Source organism: Rutidosis leptorrhynchoides, chromosome 9 (assembly GCF_046630445.1).
Source record: "Rutidosis leptorrhynchoides isolate AG116_Rl617_1_P2 chromosome 9, CSIRO_AGI_Rlap_v1, whole genome shotgun sequence".
In the NCBI taxonomy this organism is placed as follows: Eukaryota; Viridiplantae; Streptophyta; class Magnoliopsida; order Asterales; family Asteraceae; genus Rutidosis; species Rutidosis leptorrhynchoides.
The window spans coordinates 296,199,226-296,226,780 of NC_092341.1; the positions used below are offsets into that span (position 1 = coordinate 296,199,226).

Consider the following 27,555-nt stretch of genomic DNA (forward strand, 5'->3'; position numbering starts at 1 on the left):
CTAAACTGTTAGGTCCGTAGGTATGTTAAGTGTTTTATCGGATGAACAAAAAAAATGGTTAACTGATATTGGGTTTAAAGCCTCATAGGGTTTTTCTACACCATCAATGCTCTCATCAATGTGAATATCATGTAATTCTACGCTCCTGTCCACAATAGTGTACTTCTTTATACCATTAGAATCTGAAAAATTGAGTGAATTGCAATGCTTAGTAGCAGCATGAATTTCCTCCTGCAATTTCAAAAATACTATTTGTGTGTAAATTTTGGCTGCATCCTTCTCAATTTGTGTTACACCATCGGCTACATCGTGTTCAGTGCACTCTTCGTGGTCATTTTTAGACTGGTTGAATCATTGGGAATGCATAGCCGTGTCAAAAAAGCTTAGAAATTCAACTAGAGTTGAGCTACCACTCATTAGTTGACCGAACATGTGATTCTCACTCTCGGATCGTGAGGATGTACGCATCAGACCAGACATCTTCCATTCGAGAAAATATGCGGGTATCCATTTAAATCTCATGTTATACGTATCAATCAACCACTCATGCTATTCAAGGTTGAATTTCTCATTACCACACCCCATCTTTTTTTGAAATCATGCGGTTGGAGCTTATTTGTCCACACTATTTGGGAGAATCTAGTCTTAAATCCAGAATTGCAAATTTTAACACCAACCTAAAGAAAATGCAAAAGCATTCAAGAGGTTATCCAAAGTTAATATTCATAAATTAAATCAAAAGCAATAACTTACTACAAAATAGTCAGATTATTATATTTGTTAGTTTAGCACAGCTACATCCACAAGCAGCAATGCTTTTTATATTAAGAGACAAACCTTAGATGTAAGCTTCTCCGTAATATGCCACATACAAAGACGGTGTCGTGTAGTTTTAGAAACTTCTTCAACTGCTTTTCTCATTGCGGGATCTTGATCAGTCATCATGATTGTCGGTTCCTTAGGGAACGCCTTCTTAAAGCAATTTAACAACCATGTGTATGAATACTCATTTTCTTTTGATAACATTCCAGCACCAAAGGTAACACACTTTGTGTGGTTATCGATGCCAGTAAATGGAATAAACACCATTTTGTATCTACAATATATAGAACGCATCTCATGAATTTATGTCGGTATATGAATACAAGATTACAAATAAAAATAAAAAAGAACTTACTTGTTAGAACAATACGTTGCATCAAATGAAATAACGTCACCAAAAGCAGAATAATTTCGCTTGGCATGATCATCAGTCCAAAAGAAACCCCCAAGGATATTATTATCATCCGTAAAGTATTCGAATGAGAAGTTAGGACAAGTCTCTTTTCTGTTCTTTAACATATCGATTATTATTTGTGCGTCTGCCTTACCTATGTATTGGATGATATCTCTCTTCCAGTTACGAAAGTCAACAAGAGTTGCACCAACTTTATCATGACCACCAAATAATTTTTTAAGAATCCGATGACGGGTAGTTGGATCAATTCCAACCATTAAAAAATTAAATAACATTGTTTTCATGGAATTATCAAGCCTCCTATACATCTTTAAATGTAGAGAATAATCAGGATGCACTAAAGAGTGGTTGTGCTCCTCTACAAACCGATAAAGTTCATATTTGTCATCTTGACGAATTTGAAGCTTGAAACTTGCTAGACAACCGATGCGTTGTGAAGGTCGTGTTCTTTTCTGCTTTTGCTTATTGTTCGCTTCCACATTAACATCTACATTTCTAGTACTGTTGCTTTGCTCCTTGTTACTCTCATTACCATCTAACACATTAATGTTACTTTTTTGTTCCTTAAACTCTTGCCTGCTACAAACAAAATATTTCAACTTTACTATCTTCGGACCATCTACACCCCTTTGACGTTTACTAACTGATTTAGTTGTTGATTTTCTAATTTCAAAACTGCCTTTTTGTGCATACCGTTGATAAAATTCATATCCCGCATCAATACTATCAAATATAGAACCTAATATCGGTTTGTTTGCACTGCACACTTAAGGCAGCCAATGTGATATGCCATCACCCGACGCTATCTCGGTCCCAATAGCGTATTGTGTTGGAGTATGATACAAATTCAAAGCGAGCGGAAGCATTTTTAAAACTTTACAAAATCATACTCTTCCACAGATCATTGTACAAAATTTTAGTAAACAAAACAAATTAACGAAACTGAACAAGAGAAGATTAGAATACAACCTTTGTAGCCCTTTTGAAGATTGAATTTGAAAACCCAAAGAAGAGTTCCTCTAAACGGTAGACACCCAAAGTTCCAACCTTGCTTTGATCTATACCTTCTACTTAACGGATCTTTTCTTTTCCTTATTTCCACCAAAATCCGAACCCAATTATAAAGTATTTTGGTTACTTGAAAATGAGAAAGAGAAATAGCATTTTGTATGTGTGTTTTTATATCTCAAGTTACATATATATTTTCAATACCAAGACTTGGTATTATATAGAATAAAATTGATACATATAATACAAATATAAAGATTTAGAAAGATTTTAAAAGATTTGCAAAATCAAATCTTTATATAAAATAAGATTTACAAATCAAATCAAATCTTATTTATATCAAATCAAATCTTATATATTATATAAAATATGATTATAGTACAAATCTTTATATAAAATAAGATTTATAAATCAAATCAAATCTTATTTATATCAAATCAAATCTTATATATTTAGATTTGTAAGTATATGTACACACATAAAAAAAACTTACTTAATTTATTAAACCATTAACTAATGATTAATAAATTAATTTCCGATTAGAAGGTATATCAAACAATTTACGATTGGCCTTTGTGTGTGACTGAATAGGATAAATAGACTTTTATTATTTAATGTCATGGGCATATCTTCGGAATATATGTACCACGGTCAAACCACGATCGAACCGTAGCCAACCCGAGAACATATTTCTAACAGACTCCCACTTGCACTGACATTAATAATATTGGCCTGTCTTAAAAGACACACCGTGTGTAACAACTAGTCTGCTACGTTACACTCCTATATTTTGATTTATATCAGTCATCCTTTTGTTCAAGATATCTATATGAACGTGTGACATGGTTAAGTGTCAATCATCATCATTCAAGATTATGTTTCCCGATAGAGATTTGTGGTGATCAAATAGACTGCTATTGCATCAATTCAGTCGTAGCATGGCCATGCATTTAATGCAGCACAAATCAACGAGGGGCCTAGAGATATCGCTTCAACTTGCTATGAGAAGAAGGAATAAATTGCTTCAACTGTATAGACATCCACCACATCCCATATTGTATCTGATCTGCACCCTTATGACTGGCATTTACGCACAACGTTAAATACAGGTCAAAGTAGAATATAGTTTGTGTCAGGATTCCTCATACATATCCACTCTAGGATAAATGATATTGCCATCTTAGAGCTTACTTATGACTTAAAATCATGAAGTAGCATCTAAGTGTGGTCATTCCAGAACCTTGAATCAACTATCAAGTTCCTCATGAATGTAGTTTCATACAAGCCTATATTACTACACTTCATAGCAGCCTTAATTCAATTCTCTCTTCCTTAGAGAATGACCGACTGTGGAAGTTTATGAAATAATATTCATTGGAAGTTAAAACATGCAAAATGAAACATGGCAATATACAATGAAATGATCGCATCGTGCGTATAATATAATCTCAATATATTAATCATCAGATCAATTGCAACATATATTATTGCCCAATGTTTAAAGTTTCAAACTTAACATAATAAATACAATCAAACTTTATCATCAATGACACGAATGCCAATAGACATGCTATGAGCATCATGCTTAGTCTGTGGCAAAGGCTTGGTGAAAGGATCAGCCAAGTTCTTAGTCGTGTCTACTCTACTTAATAATATGTCATTTTCTGCTACAAGTTGACGGATGTAATGGTACTTTCTGAGTATATGCCGTGTGCGCTTTTGTGACCTCGGTTCTTGAGCCAAGACAATCGCACTCACATTGTCGCAGAAAATCTCAATAGGATCATGGATTGTAGGAACCACTCCTAGATCCCCGATGAATTTCTTTATCCACATGGCCTTTTTAGCAGCTTCATTTACCGCTATATACTCGGCTTCTGTCGTAGAATCAGCAATAGTACTTTGCTTGCCACTTCTCCATGTGACGGCTCCACCGTTCAACATAAATACAAATCCTGATTGTGAAGAGCAATCATCTCTATCTGATTGGAAACTAGCGTCTGCGTATCCTTTGACGCTCAGCTCGTCATTCCCACCATAGACCAAGAACATCTCTTTGGTCCTCCTAAGATACTTTAGAATGTTCTTGACTGCTATCCAATGAGCTTCACCAGGATTGGCCTGATAACGACTAGTCATGCTTAGTGCATACGACACATCAGGCCTAGTGCATATCATCGCATACATGATCGATCCTATAGCTGAAGCATATGGAGTCCGACTCATGGTAGCCGATTCCAAGTCAGAATTAGGACATTGAGACTTGCTCAATATCATTCCAGGGTTCATAGGAACGCACCCTTTCTTGGAGTTATGCATACCGAATTTCTTCAGTATCTTATCTATATATGCACTTTGGTTTAGCCCAATTAATCTCCTTGACCTATCTCGATAGATCTTTATACCGAAAATATATGATGCATCTCCTATGTCTTTCATGGAGAAACATTTCCCTAGCCAAGCTTTGACATCTTTCAATGTCGGGATATCGTTTCCCATGAGTAATATGTCATCGACATATAGTACAAGGAAGACTACAACACTCCCACTAGACCTAACATAGACACATGGCTCATCTTCGCCTCTAATAAAACCAAATTCTTTGATCTTCTCATTAAAGTAAAGATTCCAGGTACGAGAAGCTTGTTTAAGTCCATAAATGGACCTTTGAAGCTTGCACACACTATTAGGATACTTAGGATGTACATAACCCCAGGTTGTGTCATAAACACATCCTCTGTTAGTTTACCATTAAGGAAAGCTGTTTTTACATCCATTTGCCATATCTCATAGTCATAAAATGCAGCTATGGCAAGAAGTATTCTAATGGATTTCAACATAGCTACTGGTGAAAAAGTTTCATCATAGTCTACACCATATTGTTGCGTGTAACCCTTAGCCACCAGTCTGGCTTTGAATGTGTGTACATTTCCATCCATATCGGTCTTCTTCTTGAAGACCCACTTACACCCAATAGTTTTAATACCTGGTATATGATCAATCAAGATCCAGACTTGATTATCATGCATGGATTGGATCTCGTTGTCCATAGCCTCCTTCCATTTGGCAGACTCGGGGCCTGTCATCGCTTCCTGATAGGTAATAGGTTCATCAGAATCTATATTTTCGTCATCACCCTCAAATATGTGTAAACTATATTTCTTTGGTGTTCGACGCACTCTATCAGATCTACGTATGGGTGGTGATTGTAGGTCAGTTTCTCTTTCAATTGCAGGCTCGTCGACCTCTTGAGGAGAATCGGTTCCAATGTCGATTTCCATGTCGGTTGATTCTTGAATTTCTTCAAGGTCAATTTTGCTCCCACTAGTTCCTTTCGATATGAGATCCTTTTCAAGGAAGACTCCCCTTTTAGACACAAAGACTTTGTTCTCAGTAGGGTTGTAAAACAAATATCCAAAAGAACCAGTCGGGTAACCAACAAATAAACACTTTTCAGATCTGGGTTCAAGTTTATCTTGAGCTTCACGACGAACGTAAGCCTCACAACCCCAGATTCTTAGATATGAGAGAGACACAGTTTTACCATGCCATATCTCATAAGGTGTTTTGGAAACTTTCTTGGTTGGGATGAGGTTAAGGATCCTTGCGGCAGTTTGTAGGGCGTAACCCCAAAAACTGATTGGAAGCATTGTGCGACTCATCATGGATCGAACCATATCAAGTAATGTTCGATTCCTCCTTTCAGCCACACCATTATGTTGTGGTGTTCTAGGAGGAGCTAATTGTGAGATTATCCCACAACCCCGTAGATGATCACGAAATTCATCATTAAGATATTCACCACCTCTATCAGATCGGAGAATCTTAATTCTTTTGTTCAGTTGATTTTATACTTCGTTTTGGTATGCCTTGAACACTCCAAAAGTTTCAGACTTTTGTTTAATTAAGTAAACATAGCCATATCTACTGAAGTCATCAGTAAATGTAAGGAAGTATCGTTCCTTGTGTCTAGTAGGCGATCTGAACGGACCGCACACATCAGTGTGTACCAACCCCAACAGATCCTTTGCCCGTTCACAGCTTCCTGTGAAAGGTTCCTTTGTCATTTTTCCTGATAAGCAAGATTCGCATTCATCATACGATATTATATCAAATGATTCTAGAATTCCATCTGACTGGAGTTTGGCTATGCGTTTCTTGTTTATGTGGCCTAAACGACAATGCCATAGATACGTTTTATCCAAAACATCTTTGGATGAATCAACATTGTAGATTAAACTATCATTTAGCTTTGCTGTGGTTTCTAAGATGCCTTTACAAGGACTAGCCTTGAAATAAAACATCCCATTTTTGTGAACAAGTATTGATCCATTATCAAAACTAAAATTAAAACCATCATTAAATAAAGCATCAAAAGATATAATGTTTCTTGCCATTTCGGCACTGTAGCAAACATTAGATAAAACAATACATAAACCAGAATCAAAAGAAAGCTTGTATTCTCCAATCATGTCAACAGAGGCAACATTCTTATTCCCCATGATTAGATTAAGCTCCCCGGTCTTCAGCTTCCTACTTCTTGTGAGTCCCTGCACATTTGTACAAATGTGAGTACCACATCCCGTGTCCAATACCCAGGAATTAGAAATAGTAGTATTGTTTAGTTCAATCATGAACAAACCTGAAGGTACGGCGACTTCCTTAGCCCGTAGTTCATTAAGTTCCTTCAAGTACTTAGTACAATTGCGCCTCCAATGTCCTTTATCCCCACAATGAAAGCATATTGCTTCTTCAGGAGACTTGGTTTGCGGGATCTTTGAAGTATAAGAGTTAGCAATGCCCTTAGGTTTAGGTTTGAAGTTGGACGTGCCAACCTTACCCTTGCCCTTGTTCTTGCCCTTTGCTTTGTTTTTCTTCTTCTTAATCCCACCTTCACGAATGGCTAGAACGGTAGTTGCGGGTTTAGCTTTGGCCATGTTAGCCTCGACGGTTTTCAACATGCCAGGGAGCTCCATGATTGTTTTCTCCATATTGTTCATATTATAATTCATAATGAATCCTTCATATGCACTAGTCAGCGAGTTCAGGATAAAATCCGTTGCAAGCTCCTGACTTATGGAAAAACCAAGGCGCTCCAACCGGTCTATGTACCCTTTCATTTGTAGTACATGGACACTAACACTACTTCCCGTTGCCATTTTGCAAGATACGAGAGCTTTCACGGTGTCAAACCTTTCTTGCTTTGCTTGTTGTTGGAACATGTCCTTGAGTTGGTTAAGCATGTCATACGACCCTAAGCTCTCCATGCCCTTTTGGAGCTCTGGAGACATGGTTGCCAACATCAAGCATGCTACCTCATTAGACTCGGAACGCCGTTTTTCAAACTCGTACCTAGCCGCTTGAGTAGCTCTCGATCCGGGTTCTGCCGGTAAGGGTTCCTCAATTTCCCTGATCTTTCCTTCCATCCTAAGAGAAATTCTTAGGTTGCGAAGCCAGTCCATGTAGTTCAAGCCCGTAAGCTTGTCCTTTTCGAGGAGCCCTTTAAGGCATAAATTAGTGATTGATGACGGAGTAGGATTTGTGTTTGTTGCAGACATCTGTCATATTTTATTTTTAAAGTAAGTTGTATTAGTTAGTTTGATATGTTTAAACCTTGTTAAGATAATTACCCAAGTGTGTTTAATATTCAAACAATTATAATTAACAAGGCTAAGATCCATATTTCACTTATGTTAACGACGGGTTCGCCACGGATCGCCAACCATAAGCTATTTAGGTAGGTAACTATATTACCAATTTCATCCATTATGAAATTCTTAGGTTCTGCGGGATTTAGTGATAATCAATTATTTCGCTTGGCATGTTTAATCCCTTCTACGCTAATCCTTCCTCGTGGCGGGTTTGCCGCAAACCACGATTTCAGACTGTAAACCGTCCGTGATAGATACACGTGAAATCCGGCCCAAGACTCTCGGGTATCGCGAAATTCACCTCACCCTTCCCAACACCCAATTAAAGTCCGGCCCAAGACTCTCGGGTATCGCGAACTCTAACAGGTAGAAGGTTCGGATGTGTGTACTACTCATGGATAGCGTAAAGTTTACATTTAAAACGGGTTTTTTTTTCTTTTAGCAAAAGTAGTTTACACCATTTTAAAACATTTGCTAATTATGTATTGCGTGTTGCGTTTGTTAAACTAATTTTAACCAAACCGTTTTATATGATTATTGTCCCTTTTGTTTTTTTTAAACATTTTCTAGCTAGCATGGCATAGACAAATAATAAAACAATAATAATCATGACACGCAATTATCGGTAGTATGCCTCGAGTCCTATGCGTTTTTCCGGTGAGCCAACACACGGAAAAACATGGTCAACTAGGGACATAACCTTGTGTGAGAATTGGCTCCCACTAAAACCGCCATCTCCATTATATGCTCGGATGGGCCGCCTTGTGAACATCGTCTTCTTGATTTCAATCTTGGTTGCATTATCTTACAAAATAACTATTCTATTTTCTATACTATTACAAATACAATATAAATAGAAAGACGATATGCAAGTCGTTTAATAAATTATTACATTCATCCCGAATAAATAATAAATTAAATCATACAACCAAACATCCACACAAGAGTCTTATTGAGGCAAATACTACCGATTTCATACAACAATCACATACATAACAAATGGAGTGCCAACCGTCCATTTTTATATAACATGTTTCGATAAGGATTGATTTAAACAACACTTAATGGCACTTATAATATTCAATCCTTGTTTACATAACATATGTATGTAAACTCACTTCATATTTTGTAAGTATGGTTTTCATGCCAAAACCATCCAAATAAACATATCAAGTGAATCAAAACATGTTGGAGATTTATTCACTTTACCAAAGTATAAAGTCTAAAATTAATAATTTTAATTTTCTCATTTCATGTAAAACATGAAAAGAATTCATGTACTTTATTTACCTAAACATTGAATCTTTAATAGTCAACATGCAAGTTACCATTAAAATTTTCGGATTTTGGCAGATTCATACATGTAACTTTAAATGGTCATATCTTACTCATTTCTAATCCGTTTTCGATGAATTTTTTTTCAAATTTAAGTTCTTTCAGTTAGCTTTCAAATGCAATTGGTCTCATACAATAATATTGAGTTTAAAGCCCCGAAACAGTCCATCAAATATGGACTGTCCAGGCTGAAAAAAATTTCTTAAATGAAAAAAAATGAATTTAACCCATTTTACATTTTGCCAAAATCCAAGATTCAAATTAGTATTTAGGAAACATAAAACATAAATCATGATATTTGTTTTGCATGTTTGTTATGCATGATCATCTCCAAGAATCATGCACAACGCATCCATCAAAACTAAATATCATAAGAAAAGTTTGCTAAAACTTGTACAAGATGGCTCGGATACCACTGTTGGAGTATGATACAAATTCAAAGCGAGCGGAAGCATTTTTAAAACTTTACAAAATCATACTCTTCCACGGATCATTGTACAAAACTTTAGTAAACAAAACAAATTAACGAAACTGAACAAGAGAAGATTAGAATACAACCTTTGTAGCCCTTTTGAAGATCGAATTTGAAAACCCAAAGAAGAGTTCCTCTAAACGGTAGACACCCAAAGTTCCAACCTTGCTTCGATCTATACCTTCTACTTAACGGATCTTTTCTTTTCCTTATTTCCACCAAAACCCGAACCCAATTATAAAGTATTTTGGTTACTTGAAAATGAGAAAGAGAAATAGCATTTTGTATGTGTGTTTTTGTATCTCAAGTTACATATATATTTTCAATACCAAGACTTGGTATTATATAGAATAAAATTGATACATATAATACAAATATAAAGATTTTAAAAGATTTTAAAAGATTTGCAAAATCAAATCTTTATATAAAATAAGATTTACAAATCAAATCAAATCTTATTTATATCAAATCAAATCTTATATATTATATAAAATATGATTATAGTACAAATCTTTATATAAAATAAGATTTATAAATCAAATCAAATCTTATTTATATCAAATCAAATCTTATATATTTAGATTTGTAAGTATATGTACACACATAAAAAAAACTTACTTAATTTATTAAACCATTAACTACTGATTAATAAATTAATTTTCGATTAGAAGGTATATCAAACAATTTACGATTGGCCTTTGTGTGTGACCGAATAGGATAAATAGACTTTTATTATTTAATGTCATGGGCATATCTTCGGAATATATGTACCACGGTCAAACCACGATCGAACCGTAGCCAACCCGAGAACATATTTCTAACATATTGCTTAGGAACAAAGCCAAACTCTGAAAATATTTAAAGAACAAACGATATTAGATGCGAGTGTATACGGTTGACGGTATGAGTACGACTTGTAAATAAATGTTAACTATGCAAAATAATGGATAGTTCAACACCTGTCCTACAGCAGATGCAAATATTGCCAAACTAAAGTTTTAATAGTGACAGTAATCATACAAAAGTAGCACACTACCGCTAATCCATCATATTCTTAATCCCATTATGTAAGGCCTATACTAAGCTTAATTTGTGAATTGTGACTTTTGATCATGTACATACATTTTTCATTCTAGCTGTGATCTATCATTCTAACTGTATTCAAACATAAATCTGGGTAGATTATGAACAATGATATAGATTCTGAACAATAATATATATTATGAACTTCAATTTGATATTAACATTAACATACTATTTATTAGACAAAATTTGTCTTATATGCGATGAATACTACTATTTACATTTTCGCTTTTCACAAAACTAACCCCCTAACTTCCATTAAAACACAAATCAAACCCCCCACTTTATACCTATATTCTAAATTCTAAATTATTATTTATCTCATTACTAAAACCAAAAATACTGAATAATAACACCCACCACGCTTTACCGACTTGTACGTTGCGCTCAAACAGTTAGACCCATAGGGGCCACTACTGTGCTACAGTAAAATATATTTTTTTTTGGTCTCCAACGATAAAAGAAGCAACTTTCGTAAAAGAACCAACCTTCAATGTTACCAAAAGATGTCGAAAAAAATTCTTTTTACAAAAAAATCAACTAACTTTTTTTTTCTTTTCTTTTCTTCTTCAACGATAAAAGAGGCAACTTTCATAAAAGGAACAACCCTTCAATGCTACCAAAAGATGTCAAAAAACATTCTTTTTTACAAAATAGATCAACTAACTTTAAAAAAAAAAACGAACGCTAAAAGAAGCAACTTTCACAAAAGGAACAACCCTTCAATGTAATATGTCGAAAAAAATTCTTTTTTACAAAATAGATCAAGACTTTTTTTTAACTCGCATTCAAAACGGAGCCCTCCGACCCGAAGCGAAGGCTCCACAACTAGTTATGTCTAATTGAAAAAATAGCAAATCAAATAAATATTCATTTCAAAAAACCAATTTCACTTTCACACTTTTTCTCTCTGACTTGGTTTCCGAGCCTCTCTTCTCATTTCAAATTTCCAATCAACTTTTTCCTTTTGTGACAACAACCACTTTATTTTACTCCATCTTCTTGATTGGTTGTTTCTACTAATAACAAAGAGTCTACACTTTTTCATCCTACAGATCTAGAAAAAACTCTTTTTTCTGCAAATTTAAACCACAATCTTCATCCTTGATTTCTTCATCACGATTGATGCCGTTTTGCATCTCCGGTGTTGAGGTGTTTTTCGGCCACCGTCATCTCGACGGTGGCTCGGCTTTTTCTTCTCTTTTCTCTCGTTTTTCTTCCGGTATGTGGGTCTGGTCGATGCCGTCCATTTTGGCAGCCGTTTTCGCGGTTGGGTGGGGCTTTTTTGCCTGCTCCTTCATGCCTTTTTTCTCCGTGTGACAACCCGGAAATTTCCGACCGAATTTAAACTTAACCTATATATGATTTCGACACAATAAGCAAAGCCTGTAATGTTCAATCTCAAATATTTTGAAGTGTTTTCATTTATGCAATTACCCTTTGACTGTTTCGACGATTCACGAACCATTAATTTATAACAAATACATATATCTATATATAAATGTAATGTATATATATAATAATTGGAAATAATAAAATGTAATCATAAGTTAAGGTATAAATGTTATATTATGATCATTACTTTCATTATTCATACTAATAGTAACACTAATAATTGTATTATTAATATTATTATGTCTAATTTAATATATATATATATATATATATATATATATATATATATATATAATGAAATTTGATATATATATATACATATATTATTATTACTAATATTATTATCAATAACTAGTATTATTATTATAAATATCATTAATAATCCTATTATGGTCAATTTCACTAAAATTATTATTATTATGGCATATTATTATTACTCTTATCATAATACTTATTATTATTAAGTATTATTTTGATATTATTATAAATACTATTATTATTAGTATCTTTATAACATCATCAATATTATTATTAGTATAACTATGATTATTATTATCATTAGTATCAAATTGATTAATAAAAATTATTGTTATTTTTATAACTAACATTAAAATATGATTATTAGTATAATTAGTATTACTATTGTATCATTAAATATTAACACTAAGTATTATTTCAATATTATTATTATTATTAATCCTATTATTGTTAGTATTAATATTTTTATTATCAAAATTAGTATTATTTTTTAAAACATCACTAAGAACAATATTATTAATAAATATTAATATCCGTATTTTTATTATTATTATTAATTATAAACATTATTAAAAATTAATATTAATATCTTATGTAATTATTTATATTAATGGAATATAATCCATAAAATTGAATTATTCGGACGATCTGTTTTACATCACAATCGATCCATATATTTCTGTCTCTAATCTTAACAACACAACAAAATTCGATTAATAATAGATACAAAAGCAGTTGGATTTTTACTTTCAACTATTTTATTTTTTTATTTTGTTTTCTTCTTTCTTTTGCTGTGTCTGATTGACGAGTCTGTCGAGTTCCTTTGTGATAAAACCATAAATTTCCCACGGTATTAGACCAAAAACGAGTTACATTATCAATCATCAACCACAAACTCCCTTAACCGCTTTTATTTAATCAAATTGAAACCAAAAAGTTGAACACAGTTAAGTGCTCTGCTCGTGTAAATATTTTCAAAAAGCTTGATTTCGAATAAACTTTCAAAATGTAACGATACAGTTGTGTTAGGAAGCGTCCATTCAAACTTTCTATAAAAATTCAAGGTCCAATTTTATCTATCGAGTTCTAATTTCTGAGTCAAAGTTCAATTTCAAAAAGTCAAACAGTATGTTCTTGATAAAAATTCGAAATCTTTGTTATTGAAAGGATCCGTTCATATACATTATAAACGATTCACAATAGTTGATTACATCGCGAGGTATTTGACCTCTATATGATACGTTTTACAAACATTGCATCCGTTTTTAAAAGACAAACTTTCTTTACATCAAAAATTGACGGCATGCATACCATTTCATATTACATCCAACTATAATTGACTTAATATTAATCTTGATGAACTCAACGACTCGAATGCAATGTCTTTCAAAGTATGTCATGAATGACTCCAGGTAATATCCTTAAAATGAGCTAATGCACAGCGGAAGATTTCTTTAATACCTGAGAATAAACATGCTTAAAAGTGTCAACCAAAAGGTTGGTGAGTTCATAGGTTTATCATATCAATCATTTCAATATATTAATAGACCACAAGATTTCCGTTTATAAATATATGTACACTCGCAAGTGTATAAAAGTATTCTATAAGTTGTAGGCACCCGGTAACAAGCCTTAACGTTCATGTTTTACCCTCTGAAGTACACCAGATCAGGTGTGTTTAATATAACCTCGAAGTACTAAAGCATCCCATAGTCAGGATGGGGTTTGTCAGGCCCAATAGATCTATCTTTAGGATTCGCGCCTACCGTACATAGACAAGTAGTTTAATGTTACCAAGCTAAGGGTATATTTCTGGTTTAAACCCACGTAGAATTAGTTTTAGTACTTGTGTCTATTTCGTAAAACATTTATAAAATAGCGCATGTATTCTCAGGCCAAAAATATATATTGCAAAAGCAATTAAAAAGGGAGCAAATGAAACTCACCATACTGTATTTCGTAGTAAAAATACATATAACGTCATTTAACAAGTGCAAGGTTGGCCTCGGATTCACGAACCTATATTAATTATATATATTTATATGTTGGTCAATATTTGTCTAACAATTTTTGGTCAAGTCATAGTGTACCACAATCCTAATGCTCGAGACTAATACGCAAAAGTCAACAAAAGTCAACTTGACCCAAAATGACTTCTAAAATTTATACGTGTTTATTACATAACTTAACTATAGTCGTTTTATATATTTAAATATATTTATTAGATTTTATAATAATAAAAGTCATTTATTAATAAAAATTTATATTAACGTTTATATATGATAAAATATACTTTTATATATCTTAAGTAGTAAAATTTATAAAGTTCACTTAATATCTTAAAACTATAGTGGTAAGTATTATTAATGTAATTATATTACGCGTGGTGAAAAATATATTTGTATCCCCTATTTATTTGATAAAATAATATTGATCATAATAATAATAAGTAAAAGTTGTATTATTTTGTAATAATAATTATTATTATTCTATAAAAAAATAACAATATTTATATTTACCAAAAATGTTATTATGATAAAATGATAATACTAACATAATAGTAATAATCATATTTTATAATAACAATGATATTTCTATTAAAATAATAACGACGATAGTAATAATAATAATCATTTTAACAATAATACTAAAATTCAGTTGACTATAACTTCAAATCCGTTCATCGAAACCATTCGATATCTAAATGAAAAGTTTTTAATTTTTCGCTAGCTTTCCAATGACATGCATATCATATACCCTATCTCAGTAGCATATGTATCTAATTCAGGATTCAACAAACCTATCTAAGGACAATATCGAATGTACAAGCAATCATAATTCTATATACTCGAGCACTGGTCAGGGATACACTATTGATATATAAAAGTTAAGTTATGAGTGCTCACGTATCAATATTGAGATTCAATATTGCAGGAAAGTACGTAGACGCAACGGAGATGATAAACACTAGATTGACCTCACGAGCATACCCATGAACCATACCCATCACCTCCATAGCTATAACCCATAATTTCCTTAGCTTCGACTCATTCAAAAAACTATTTTGAAATCACTCGGACATCACTCCGTCATAATATTTTATGTATACTAATAATATCTTGAAATAATACAGAGCAAATATATATATATATATATGTAAATCGATTGAGAGAGTTTAGAGAAATATATTTTCAAGTTTTTATGAAATAATGAAACCTATTGAATTCTATTTATAATAGATTTTTGAATTATTAAAGTGAATTATTAAAGTATGAATTATTAAAGTGAATTATTAAAGTATGAATTATTAAAGTGAATTATTAAAGTATGAATTATTAAAGTGAATTATTAAAGTATGAATTATTAAAGTGAATTATTAAAGTATGAATTATTAAAGTGAATTATTAAAGTATGAATTATTAAAGTGAATTATTAAAGTATGAATTATTAAAGTGAATTATTAAAGTTAAAGTAAAGTAAAAGTAAAGTATAGTAAAGTTAAAGTATATTAAAAGTATAAAAACTATGTATGTATAATACGCGTATAAATATATATAATATTAATTTAAATTGTTATATATATTTAATGAAATAAAATATAAATATCGTTATATTTATTATACTGGTTAAGTAATGAGTTGTCAAAAGTGATTCTAGATATTTATAAAAGTTATATACGTTTTAATAATAAAGTTCTTTTCAAACTGAAAACGTTTTTGTACGTTTGAAAATAGATTAATAGAATATTATGGAAACCAATTCTCCACTAGCTTTTGTCTAACTTTCGTAAATGACACTTTTTATTTTTATTTATAAATAGCTTTACAAATTATTCCGAATATCGTTAAGAGGAATAGATTTCTCAAATCATAGTGGACCTCTCAACAGAGACTTGTAATCATAATTCAATGTTTCTGATAATTCAATCATTTAATATATATATATTTTTTAATTTCATCGATAATCATATTGAAACAAATACGTTCATATAAAGCATTATACTTTTAAATACTTTGTTGACATTTTCAATTTATAACATATACACATATACATACATATTCATATATGTTCATTTAATGGTTCGTGAATCATTGGAATTTGGTCGAGGTTTAAATGAATGTATAAACATAGTTTAAAATCCTTGAGATTTAACTTAACAAACATTGCTTATCGTGTCAGAATAATATAAAGATAAAGTTTAAATTTAGTCAGAAATTTCCGGGTCGTCACAGTACCTACCTGTTAAAGAAATTTCGTCCCCGAAATTTGATAGAGGTCGTTATGGCTAACAATGAGAATGTTATTATGACGATTATGAAGTTTTATCATGTCTAAGAAGTATGGATAAAATAATTCGATTACTCAAAGCATATGAGGGAAGTTATCGTAAATGAAGGAAATAAGATTATAGTGATTCGTCATATCTTTTGACGTCATCACAATTGATCTCCGAATTTAAAGAAAATCTTTGTAATCTATGTTGGATTTGATGCTTCGGTGATTAAGGAGATTATGATTCTCTTCGAATTAATACGATAATCCATCTTGATTTCTCTGTCGGGTATTTCACTATAAATCCACCTCCTTCGTTTCCTTACAACTTACACCTTCTATTCTTTCTCCCTCAACTCATATTTTAAAGTATTTGTCAATATGCTTCATCCAGTACTGATTCTCGATATACTCCTCACTTTCTTATCTGTCGTTCTTCTTTTTCATCTGCCTCCGGAAGAATCTATTTACTTCTACTATACTCTCGGTTTTATAGTGTTTTTAGTTCTTCCGTGTCTTTATATTGCTATATGCATCGATATATACGGTTTTTAAATTTTTGGGTGGTTGTTGGGTTTTATATCTTCCCTTATATTTCAAAGCCCCTGCTTTTGTCTTCTATAATCATTGACATCCACAGTTAATGCTCCCTTCTATTTGCTGCGATTTATACTCCAATTTCTATTTTGGAGTTTTGTCCTTTCGTTTCTTCTTCTTGCGATTAAGCAACGTTTGTAATGGTCCAGTATTCGCAGATATGAATTTCAGAATGAACATAGTTAATGTTCTAAGAAGGAAATGGTAATGGCACGATCTTGATTTGTTAATTTACCAGAATACCCTGAAAAGACCGAATCATCAAGAAAATATATTCTTGATATTTTTAGAGATTAAATAGAATACAAGAGTCGTGTAACATGGAACATGATGACGGCATGGTCTGTGAATCGTCATGTCCCATTAGAAACTCAGCATGGCTTACTGTAATATAATCACGTTGATCAAGTGTCATTATATTATACTAACTCATGCTTCAGTTCCCAACACTACTTCAAAACATTCATAATTTAAACTCGAAAGTTTATAGAATATAGAAACTAATAGTTTCTTATATGATGTAACACTGATAGCGCAAAGAGATAAATGACTTCAGATAAGATTAGTTGTGAAAATATCTTCAGAAATATCGCGGATATTTATAATGAAAGATATGATAATATCTTAGAATTTCTAATATTGATGGATGATGATGAAGATTTGTCTGTAAAGGTTTAGAATAAAGAGTAAGGTATTCGTTAATGACTTTAGCAGGCACTGAATCATTTGGATTCTTTGAAGGCAGATTTAGTCTTTGTGATTTGTCCACAGCCTCCTTCATAGTCTGTTCAATCCGTTTTCCAGTTCCAAACCTTCTCTTTTTCTCAGCTTTTCCACCTTACTATTCTTTGTCATCAAACTTTTTACTGTTAAGATCGTTTACAGTTTTTGATGCTTCGTTAGCATTTTTCCAATTTCGGAGAACTAGTTCATAGTTTGGGATGTTTTTCAGAAAATTCACATTCGAAGTATGTAAGTCTAGGAGATAAACGTTTTACGTACACATATAACTGTTGGCGTAGACATGCTGCGAGATTTCAAAATACTGGTTACTGTTTTTCGATGATTCATATGACAATTCTCGTTACAAGATGCGAATGAGTAAATGATGTGATTTCAATAAATATAATGATTTTTCGAAAAGTCAAAGATAATTGAAGTTGTTGGTAAGTTTATTACTAAGGTGGCGAGATATGAAAGGTCCCCAGTAACGATGACGAAAGGGCAATGTATCTATCGAGGTTATAATAAGACTAGTCCGACTGAAAAGTCGAAGTTGACTTGCTGAAGCTGTGACAAAACTGTCTACTTTGAAAAGGAATTGAAAAGTCATTTTAGCTAATAAATGCCAAAGGGTCTGACACGGATACGCGTCGAACTATGACTTTGGCTTCGAGAGCTTTTTAGGTACATAAATGTGGGTAATATGTGGTTGGATCATCATCTCGATTGTTCATTGTTTGAAGTGTCTTCGAAAACTTCGGAGAGTTTGAACACAGTTTGTAATCATTAATATACATATGATGTTCTAACACGGTTTTGAAGTCAAAGTATAGCTTTGAAAGATGTAGGAATCTAAGAGTGATCTCTTCTGTTAAATCATGACTTGGATTTTGATTTGTCAAAATCAGAATGCGTAATCAAATTTGGGTGAGAATGGTTGCTTTGATTTCTATACAAGAATGTATATTGTTGTGAGATTTTGGGAGTATAGTTGATGATTTGCTTAATCAGATTCGAAAAATGTAACATATTAATTGTGAATTTATATATCTCTCGGGTATTACCTACCCGTTAAAAAAATTCACAATTAATATTTTGTACAAAAGAATTTTATTACAGTCTTTATGGAAATATATATGTGTATATTTCTTCAGATGTAATATTGATTTAATGAGTTAATATTAAATTAAACTCATTTGATTTATGGTTAAGGCTAGGATAGATAATTTCTAAACTTTAGAAATTACATAATCACCGTAGAATGTTTCCCCAATGAAGTTATGAATCAATACTTCATCGTTGTGGTATTCCTTGGTATCTACATGGCGTATGACGTCGATGCTCGTGGGACAGATCGTGAAGTTGAGGTTTGCGATGCGGTTGTTATTGGTGGTGGTAATAGTCCTGTTGATGTTTTTAATGGTGGTACTGGTTATGCTGCTGGTGCTACTGCTGGTGTTTGTAACCTTTGCACCATATTCTCCAAAGCCACTACCCGGGCGCGAAGCTCGTTGACTTCTTCTATTACACCGGGGTGATTGTCGGTTCGGACGAGCGGATAAATAAGATCTAGAATTTGGTGTAGTATATAATCATGACGAGATACTCTGGAAATGAGAGAGAAAATGGTGTTTCGGACAGGTTCGCCGGTAAGTGCTTCAGGTTCATTGCCAAGAGGGCAATGTGGTGGATGAAAGGGATCGCCTTCTTCTTGTCTCCAATGGTTAAGTAGATTACGAACCCATCCCCAATTCATCCAGAATAGATGATGGCTAATTGGTTGATCCATTCCGATCACGCTGCTTTCGGAGCTCATGTGGAAATCCATATCGGCATAGCTGTCGGAATTCGAGGAACTCGAACTGGTTGAGGGATCCATCTTGTATGATCAGGGAAAGAATTTTTTTGGTATGAAATAGATTGTAGAATTTAGATTTGGTATTCTTCAATATATAATTTACATATGTATATATAATACCAAAATCCCATAAATTACGGAGGAATCTTTGAAAGATGTCAGTTAAAGTTCACAGTAACAGATATGCTAAGATAAGAATTCGTCTATACACTATTATGCAATAAATGTAGGAAAATGCGTCTAGACTTAAGAATGATAAGCAGGTAATTTCCTAAGGATGGTAAGTAGATGATTTCCGACTAAAAATGATAAGCAAAACTTTTGACATGCAGACACGGTCGAAGTCCAGACTCACTAATGCATCTTAACAACTATCAGTTAGACACACTAATGCAAGACCTGGTTCGCTAAGACCACCGCTCTGATACCAACTGAAAGGATCCGTTCATATACATTATAAACGATTCACAATAGTTGATTACATCGCGAGGTATTTGACCTCTATATGATACGTTTTACAAACATTGCATTCGTTTTTAAAAGAAAAACTTTCTTTACATCTAAAATTGACGGCATGCATACCATTTCATATTACATCCAACTATAATTGACTTAATATTAATCTTGATGAACTCAACGACTCGAATGCAACTTCTTTCAAAGTATGTCATGAATGACTCCAGGTAATATCCTTAAAATGAGCTAATGCACAGCGGAAGATTTCTTTAATATCTGAGAATAAACATGCTTAAAAGTGTCAACCAAAAGGTTGGTGAGTTCATAGGTTTATCATATCAATCATTTCAATATATTAATAGACCACAAGATTTCCGTTTATAAATATATGTACACTCACAAGTGTATAAAAGTATTCTATAAGTTGTTGGCACCCGGTAACAAGCCTTAACGTTCATGTTTTACCCTCTGAAGTACACCAGATCAGGTGTGTTTAATATAACCTCGAAGTACTAAAGCATCCCATAGTCAGGATGGGGTTTGTCAGGCCCAATAGATCTATCTTTAGGATTCGCGCCTACCGTACATAGACAAGTAGTTTAATGTTACCAAGCTAAGGGTATATTTCTGGTTTAAACCCACGTAGAATTAGTTTTAGTACTTGTGTCTATTTCGTAAAACATTTATAAAACAGCGCATGTATTCTCAGGCCAAAAATACATATTGCAAAAGCAATTAAAAAGGGAGCAAATGAAACTCACCATACTGTATTTCGTAGTAAAAATACATATAACGTCATTTAACAAGTGCAAGGTTGGCCTCGGATTCACGAACCTATATTAATTATATATATTTATATGTTGGTCAATATTTGTCTAACAATTTTTGGTCAAGTCATAGTGTACCACAATCCTAATGCTCGAGACTAATACGCAAAAGTCAACAAAAGTCAACTTGACCCAAAATGACTTCTAAAATTTATACGTGTTTATTACATAACTTAACTATAGTCGTTTTTTATATTTAAATATATTTATTAGATTTTATAATAATAAAAGTCATTTATTAATAAAAATTTATATTAACGTTTGTATATGATAAAATATACTTTTATATATCTTAAGTAGTAAACTTTATAAAGTTCACTTAATATCTTAAAACTATAGTGGTAAGTATTATTAATGTAATTATATTACGCGTGGTGAAAAATATATTTGTATCCCCTATTTATTTGATAAAATAATATTAATCATAATAATAATAAGTAAAAGTTGTATTATTTTGTAATAATAATTATTATTATTCTATAAAAAAATAACAATATTTATATTTACCAAAAATGTTATTATGATAAAATGATAATACTAACATAATAGTAATAATGATATTTTATAATAACAATGATATTTCTATTAAAATAATAACGACGATAGTAATAATAATAATCATTTTAACAATAATACTAAAATTCAGTTGACTATAACTTCAAATCCGTTCATCGAAACCATTCGATATCTAAATGAAAAGTTTTTAATTTTTCGCTAGCTTTCCAATGACATGCATATCATATACCCTATCTCAGTAGCATATGTATCTAATTCAGGATTCAACAAACCTATCTAAGGACAATATCGAATGTACAAGCATGCATAATTCTATATACTCGAGCACTAGTCAGGGATACACTATTGATATATAAAAGTTAAGTTATGAGTGCTCACGTATCAATATTGAGATTCAATATTGCAGGAAAGTACGTAGACGCAACGGAGATGATAAACACTAGATTGACCTCACGAGCATAACCATGAACCATACCCATCACCTCCATAGCTATAACCCATAATTTCCTTAGCTTCGACTCATTCAAAAAACTATTTTGAAATCACTCGGACATCACTCCGTCATAATATTTTATGTATACTAATAATATCTTGAAATAATACAGAGCAAATATATATATATATATATATATATGTAAATCGATTGAGAGAGTTTAGAGAAATATATTTTCAAGTTTCTATGAAATAATGAAACCTATTGAATTCTATTTATAATAGATTTTTGAATTATTAAAGTGAATTATTAAAGTATGAATTATTAAAGTGAATTATTAAAGTATGAATTATTAAAGTGAATTATTAAAGTATGAATTATTAAAGTGAATTATTAAAGTATGAATTATTAAAGTGAATTATTAAAGTATGAATTATTAAAGTGAATTATTAAAGTATGAATTATTAAAGTGAATTATTAAAGTATGAATTATTAAAGTGAATTATTAAAGTATGAATTATTAAAGTGAATTATTAAAGTTAAAGTAAAGTAAAAGTAAAGTATAGTAAAGTTAAAGTATAGTAAAAGTATAAAAACTATGTATGTATAATACGCGTATAAATATATATAATATTAATTTAAATTGTTATATATATTTAATGAAATAAAATATAAATATCGTTATATTTATTATACTGGTTAAGTAATGAGTTGTCAAAAGTGATTCTAGATATTTATAAAAGTTATATACGTTTTAATAATAAAGTTCTTTTCAAACTGAAAACGTTTTTGTACGTTTGAAAATAGATTAATAGAATATTATGGAAACCAATTCTCCACTAGCTTTTGTCTAACTTTCGTAAATGACACTTTTTATTTTTATTTATAAATAGCTTTACAAATTATTCCGAATATCGTTAAGAGGAATAGATTTCTCAAATCATAGTGGACCTCTCAACAGAGACTTGTAATCATAATTCAATGTTTCTGATAATTCAATCATTTAATATATATATTTTTTAATTTCATCGATAATCATATTGAAACAAATACGTTCATATAAAGCATTATACTTTTAAATACTTTGTTGACATTTTCAATTTATAACATATACACATATACATACATATTCATATATGTTCATTTAATGGTTCGTGAATCATTGGAATTTGGTCGAGGTTTAAATGAATGTATAAACATAGTTTAAAATCCTTGAGATTTAACTTAACAAACATTGCTTATCGTGTCAGAATAATATAAAGATAAAGTTTAAATTTAGTCGAAAATTTCCAGGTCGTCACAGTTATGTTTTAAGTGAAATTAGGTATTGAGAAAGATTCTAGGAAGGTTTTCAAACGTATTTCGTATAGAAGTCATGAGCTAAAATTATCTTAAAATCGAAATCAACTTTTGGGGTTTTTTTTTTTCTTCGATAAGCAGCAGGTCTGCTTCTATATATTTTTTTTCTTTTATCTATGATTTCGTTTTCTATAAATACAAACAATAACCATCACTACTAGTCACTTATGCTTCAATTGAAAGTCCTAATTAAATTGATTAATTCGCTGTAGGATTAGATTTCTGGTTCCAATTGATTTGAACTATGAAGAAGAAACAGATAGACAGATATAAGATATATGTTTAGCTGGGCGTATTAAAACAGAAATGAGAAGGCCGAGTATTGGTTAAGAGGAGTGTCGGGTGAGCGTGAGGTCGCGGGTTCGAGCCCCGTCTTGGGCAATTTTTTTAGCACGATTTTAAAGGGTATACACTCATTTTTTATAATAATAATAATAATAATAATAATAATAATTATTATTATTATTATTATTATTATTATTATTATTATTATTATTATTATTATTATTATTATTATTATTATTATTTTTTGTTGTTAATATTAATTATTATTATGATGATGATTATTAGTAATGTTGTTATCATTATTAGTATTACAAATTATTAATATTATTATTATTACAAATACAAGAATTAATTATTATTATTATTATTATTATTATTATTATTATTATTATTATTATTATTATTATTACAAATTTGAATAATATTATTATTGCTAAGTTAATTATTATTATTACTAACATACTACGATTTATTATTATTATCATTAAATATTAGTATTATTATATTTACAATTGTTAGTATCATTATTATTATTACTATTATTATTATTATTATAGGTATTATTATATTATTATGTGTATTATAATTAGTAACAATATTATTAACACTATTATCATTATTGTAAAAATTATTATTATTAGTATTAATATCATTTTTAAACATTAGTACTATTAATCTATTTATAACTAATATTGTTAATATTACTAAACTTTTCATTAAAAAACTGTTATTATCATTACTAAGATTTATTAATAAAACTATCATTAATATTATTACTATGAGAATCATTAATATTTTTGTCATTATTAATACTTGTATTTTCATTATTATTATTTTAATCACTAATAATGTTATTCTAGTATTGTTATAATCACTATTTTATCAAACAAATGAAATATGTATATATAAAATATTTAATACATATGACATAACAAAACTTATATTTTTAAAAATATATATATATAAAATTAATATATATTAATAATGAAATATAAAAGTTACTAATATAAAAATTATATCACTAATAAATATATATATATATATATATATATATATATATATATATATATATATATATATATATATATATATATATATATATATATATATATATATATATATATATATATATATATATATATATATATATATATATATATATATATTGTTCGATTACGATTATACGTTTTAATATATACACAAATGATATAGGTTCGTGAATCCGAGGTCAACCCTACACTTGTTCAATGACGTCATATGTATTTTTACTACAAAATACACTATAGTGATTTTCATTACTCCCTTTTTATATATATTTTTGGGACTGAGAATACATGCGCCGATTTTATTAATGTTTTACGAAATAGACACAAGTGATCAAAAACTACATTCTATGGCTGGATTATGAATATTGAATATCACCCCTTTTTAGCTTGGTAACCTAATGATTAGGAAACGAGTATGGCCCCTAATCGACGCGAATCCTAAAGATAGATCTATGGACCTCGACAAGTCCCATCCGGGGTACGGATGCTTTAGTACTTCGAGATTATTATTATTATTATACAGACGAGAGGTTCTGTTTTGGGGATATTCTATGCATTAAAGTTAAGTCGGTTATCAAGTGTTCACCATATGGATGATTTTTAATTCGCGGGTTACGCGTGTTATTATGTACTCGGGTTACGTGTACAATTGAATATCTGAAATCTCGTGGTCTATTAAAATGATGAAAATGAATGATTATGATAAACTAATGAACTCACCAACCTTTTGGTTGACACTTGAAAGCATGTTTATTCTCAGGTATGAAAGAAATCTTCCGCTGTGCATTTGCTCATTTTAAAGACATTACTTAGAGTCGATCATCGCAATGGGACCAGATGTTGGTGACTTCGTCCAGATGGATTAGGACGGGGTATGACACTCCGGTGGGCGGCGTCCCTTTGTGGTGGCTGGTGATGGTTTCCAGCGACTATAGCCACTTTCTACCACAGTTCTCGTGGTAGTTGTGGCTATGGTTGCTTGGTCCCTTTTAGCCTCCTTTTTTCTGTTCTTCGTCGGCGTTGATGCTCTGGCTGATTTCCTCTCCGATGGCGGTTGGCCGGCGACCACCCAGTTGGTGGTGTCCGTCGGCCGCTTTAGGTGTGGTGCTGGTGGTTTTGGGCTCTGTCGTGCTATTGGGTGGTGTTAACCGTGAGTTCGCGTGAGAGTTTTTTCCTGCTCGGGGACACTTCCGGTTTTGGTCCAGGCGACGATCTCCCTATTAGAGATCTGGTTAAGATCCGGGGGTGGAAGCGGCTTTTTGTGGTTTAGACTCTTCTTTAGACAGTGGGGCGTCGCTGTTTACTGGGTTCTTTGTGGGTTGTGGCGGCGTTCGGCGTTCTCCCGATCGTCACTGTTGGTTTGTGTTCTTATTTTAAATTGTCTATGTGTAGTATAACTGGTATTTTAGATTCCTGTTGTTTTAGCTTTAGTTGGTTTTGAATCCTTGTAAAACGCGATTTCTCACCAAATTGGTGAGCCGTTTGATTAGGTCTGTTCAGTATTAGCTATAGCTCGTTTTGGACTCTATTGCATCGGTTGTACGAGTTGATCTTCGGATCCGTTATTAATGTTATCGTTTTTTTATCAAAAAAAAAAAAAGTAATCAGAATATGGATGCACAAAGAAAATAAATTAACTAAGTACCTTCGTCCTCAACGCCTTCAATGTCTTCAACTTCGTTATAATCTGACATATTATGATTGATATCTAATTGGAATTGAGAAGAAATGTTAAGATACTGATATTTAGATACTAGTTTAGATGATGAAGAAATGTTTTTGATATTAAAAAAAAAAAACCGATGTAATTAGTAGAAATCAATTAGAATTGAGATGTGTATACTAAAAAATAGGGATGTTTGGTATAGTGTAGTGTGCGTGCGTGGGAAATTTGGAAAAATGAAGTCCACTTCGCTAAATAATAGGTAATGGATGAAACAGAAATTTATAGTTCAATTACTGTTTTGTCCTCTAATTGCAAATGAAAGTTACTGTTACACCCTTATACAATTATTTAAAATTGAAATAAAATTAAATTCAGCAAATAGAGATGTGTGGTCCAAATTTGTTGTCACTAAGACCACTCCCTATGGTTCCATTACCCGTCATTACCCGCTCATTACCCGTAGTTACCCGTAATAAACTATAGGCACGGATTAGTTACCCGCGTTAGTTACCCGCATTCACCATGGATTTAATGGAAGTGTTTAGGTTAGTTATATGTATTGTGAGTCCCAGTGACTTTTTATTGTTGGACTTGATGCTTTATTGCTTGTACGTTGTATATTAAGAGGAGTATTGTTTTAGCCATGATAGGGAGTATTTATGTTTATTTATGAGTTAGTTATAGGATATTGGTGTTGATGTGGCGCTGATATGGAAGATTAAGAGGATGAATAATTTAAGTAAGATAGGGAGTGACTAAAAGTTATAATGAGATCTTACATATCTAACAGTTGAGTCACATGAAGACAGAGGTTTAGATATTATCATAAATCTTCTAATTCCAAATCTCTATCTCTATTAATTGGCATAACATACTTACCAATCTCGCTTAATTGTTTACATACCACCTCACAACAACTCAAGAAACTCATATCAGCAACAACCTTATATGGTCGTTTTATCATCGTAGCATGCTATTGTTTTAGATATAAAAACCTATTTTGACACCCATCTAGCCCATTATTATCCCATTTTCAAAATAACTATTATAGATCCATAATCAAAATCAAGTCCTCACT

At 31.5% G+C, this 27,555-nt stretch overlaps 1 protein-coding gene across 1 annotated transcript; it reads right to left on the bottom strand.

Annotated features, from left to right (window-relative positions):
* Positions 1-26,505, bottom strand: LOC139868888 (protein FAR1-RELATED SEQUENCE 5-like). Its single transcript, XM_071857226.1, has 5 exons — positions 26,457-26,505; positions 1,178-1,976; positions 838-1,096; positions 576-677; positions 1-342 (listed from the first exon to the last, which is right to left on the bottom strand). Exons 1-5 carry the CDS (start codon positions 26,503-26,505, stop codon positions 1-3), a joined length of 1,551 nt encoding a protein of 516 aa, XP_071713327.1.
* Positions 26,506-27,555: the final 1,050 nt, after the last annotated feature.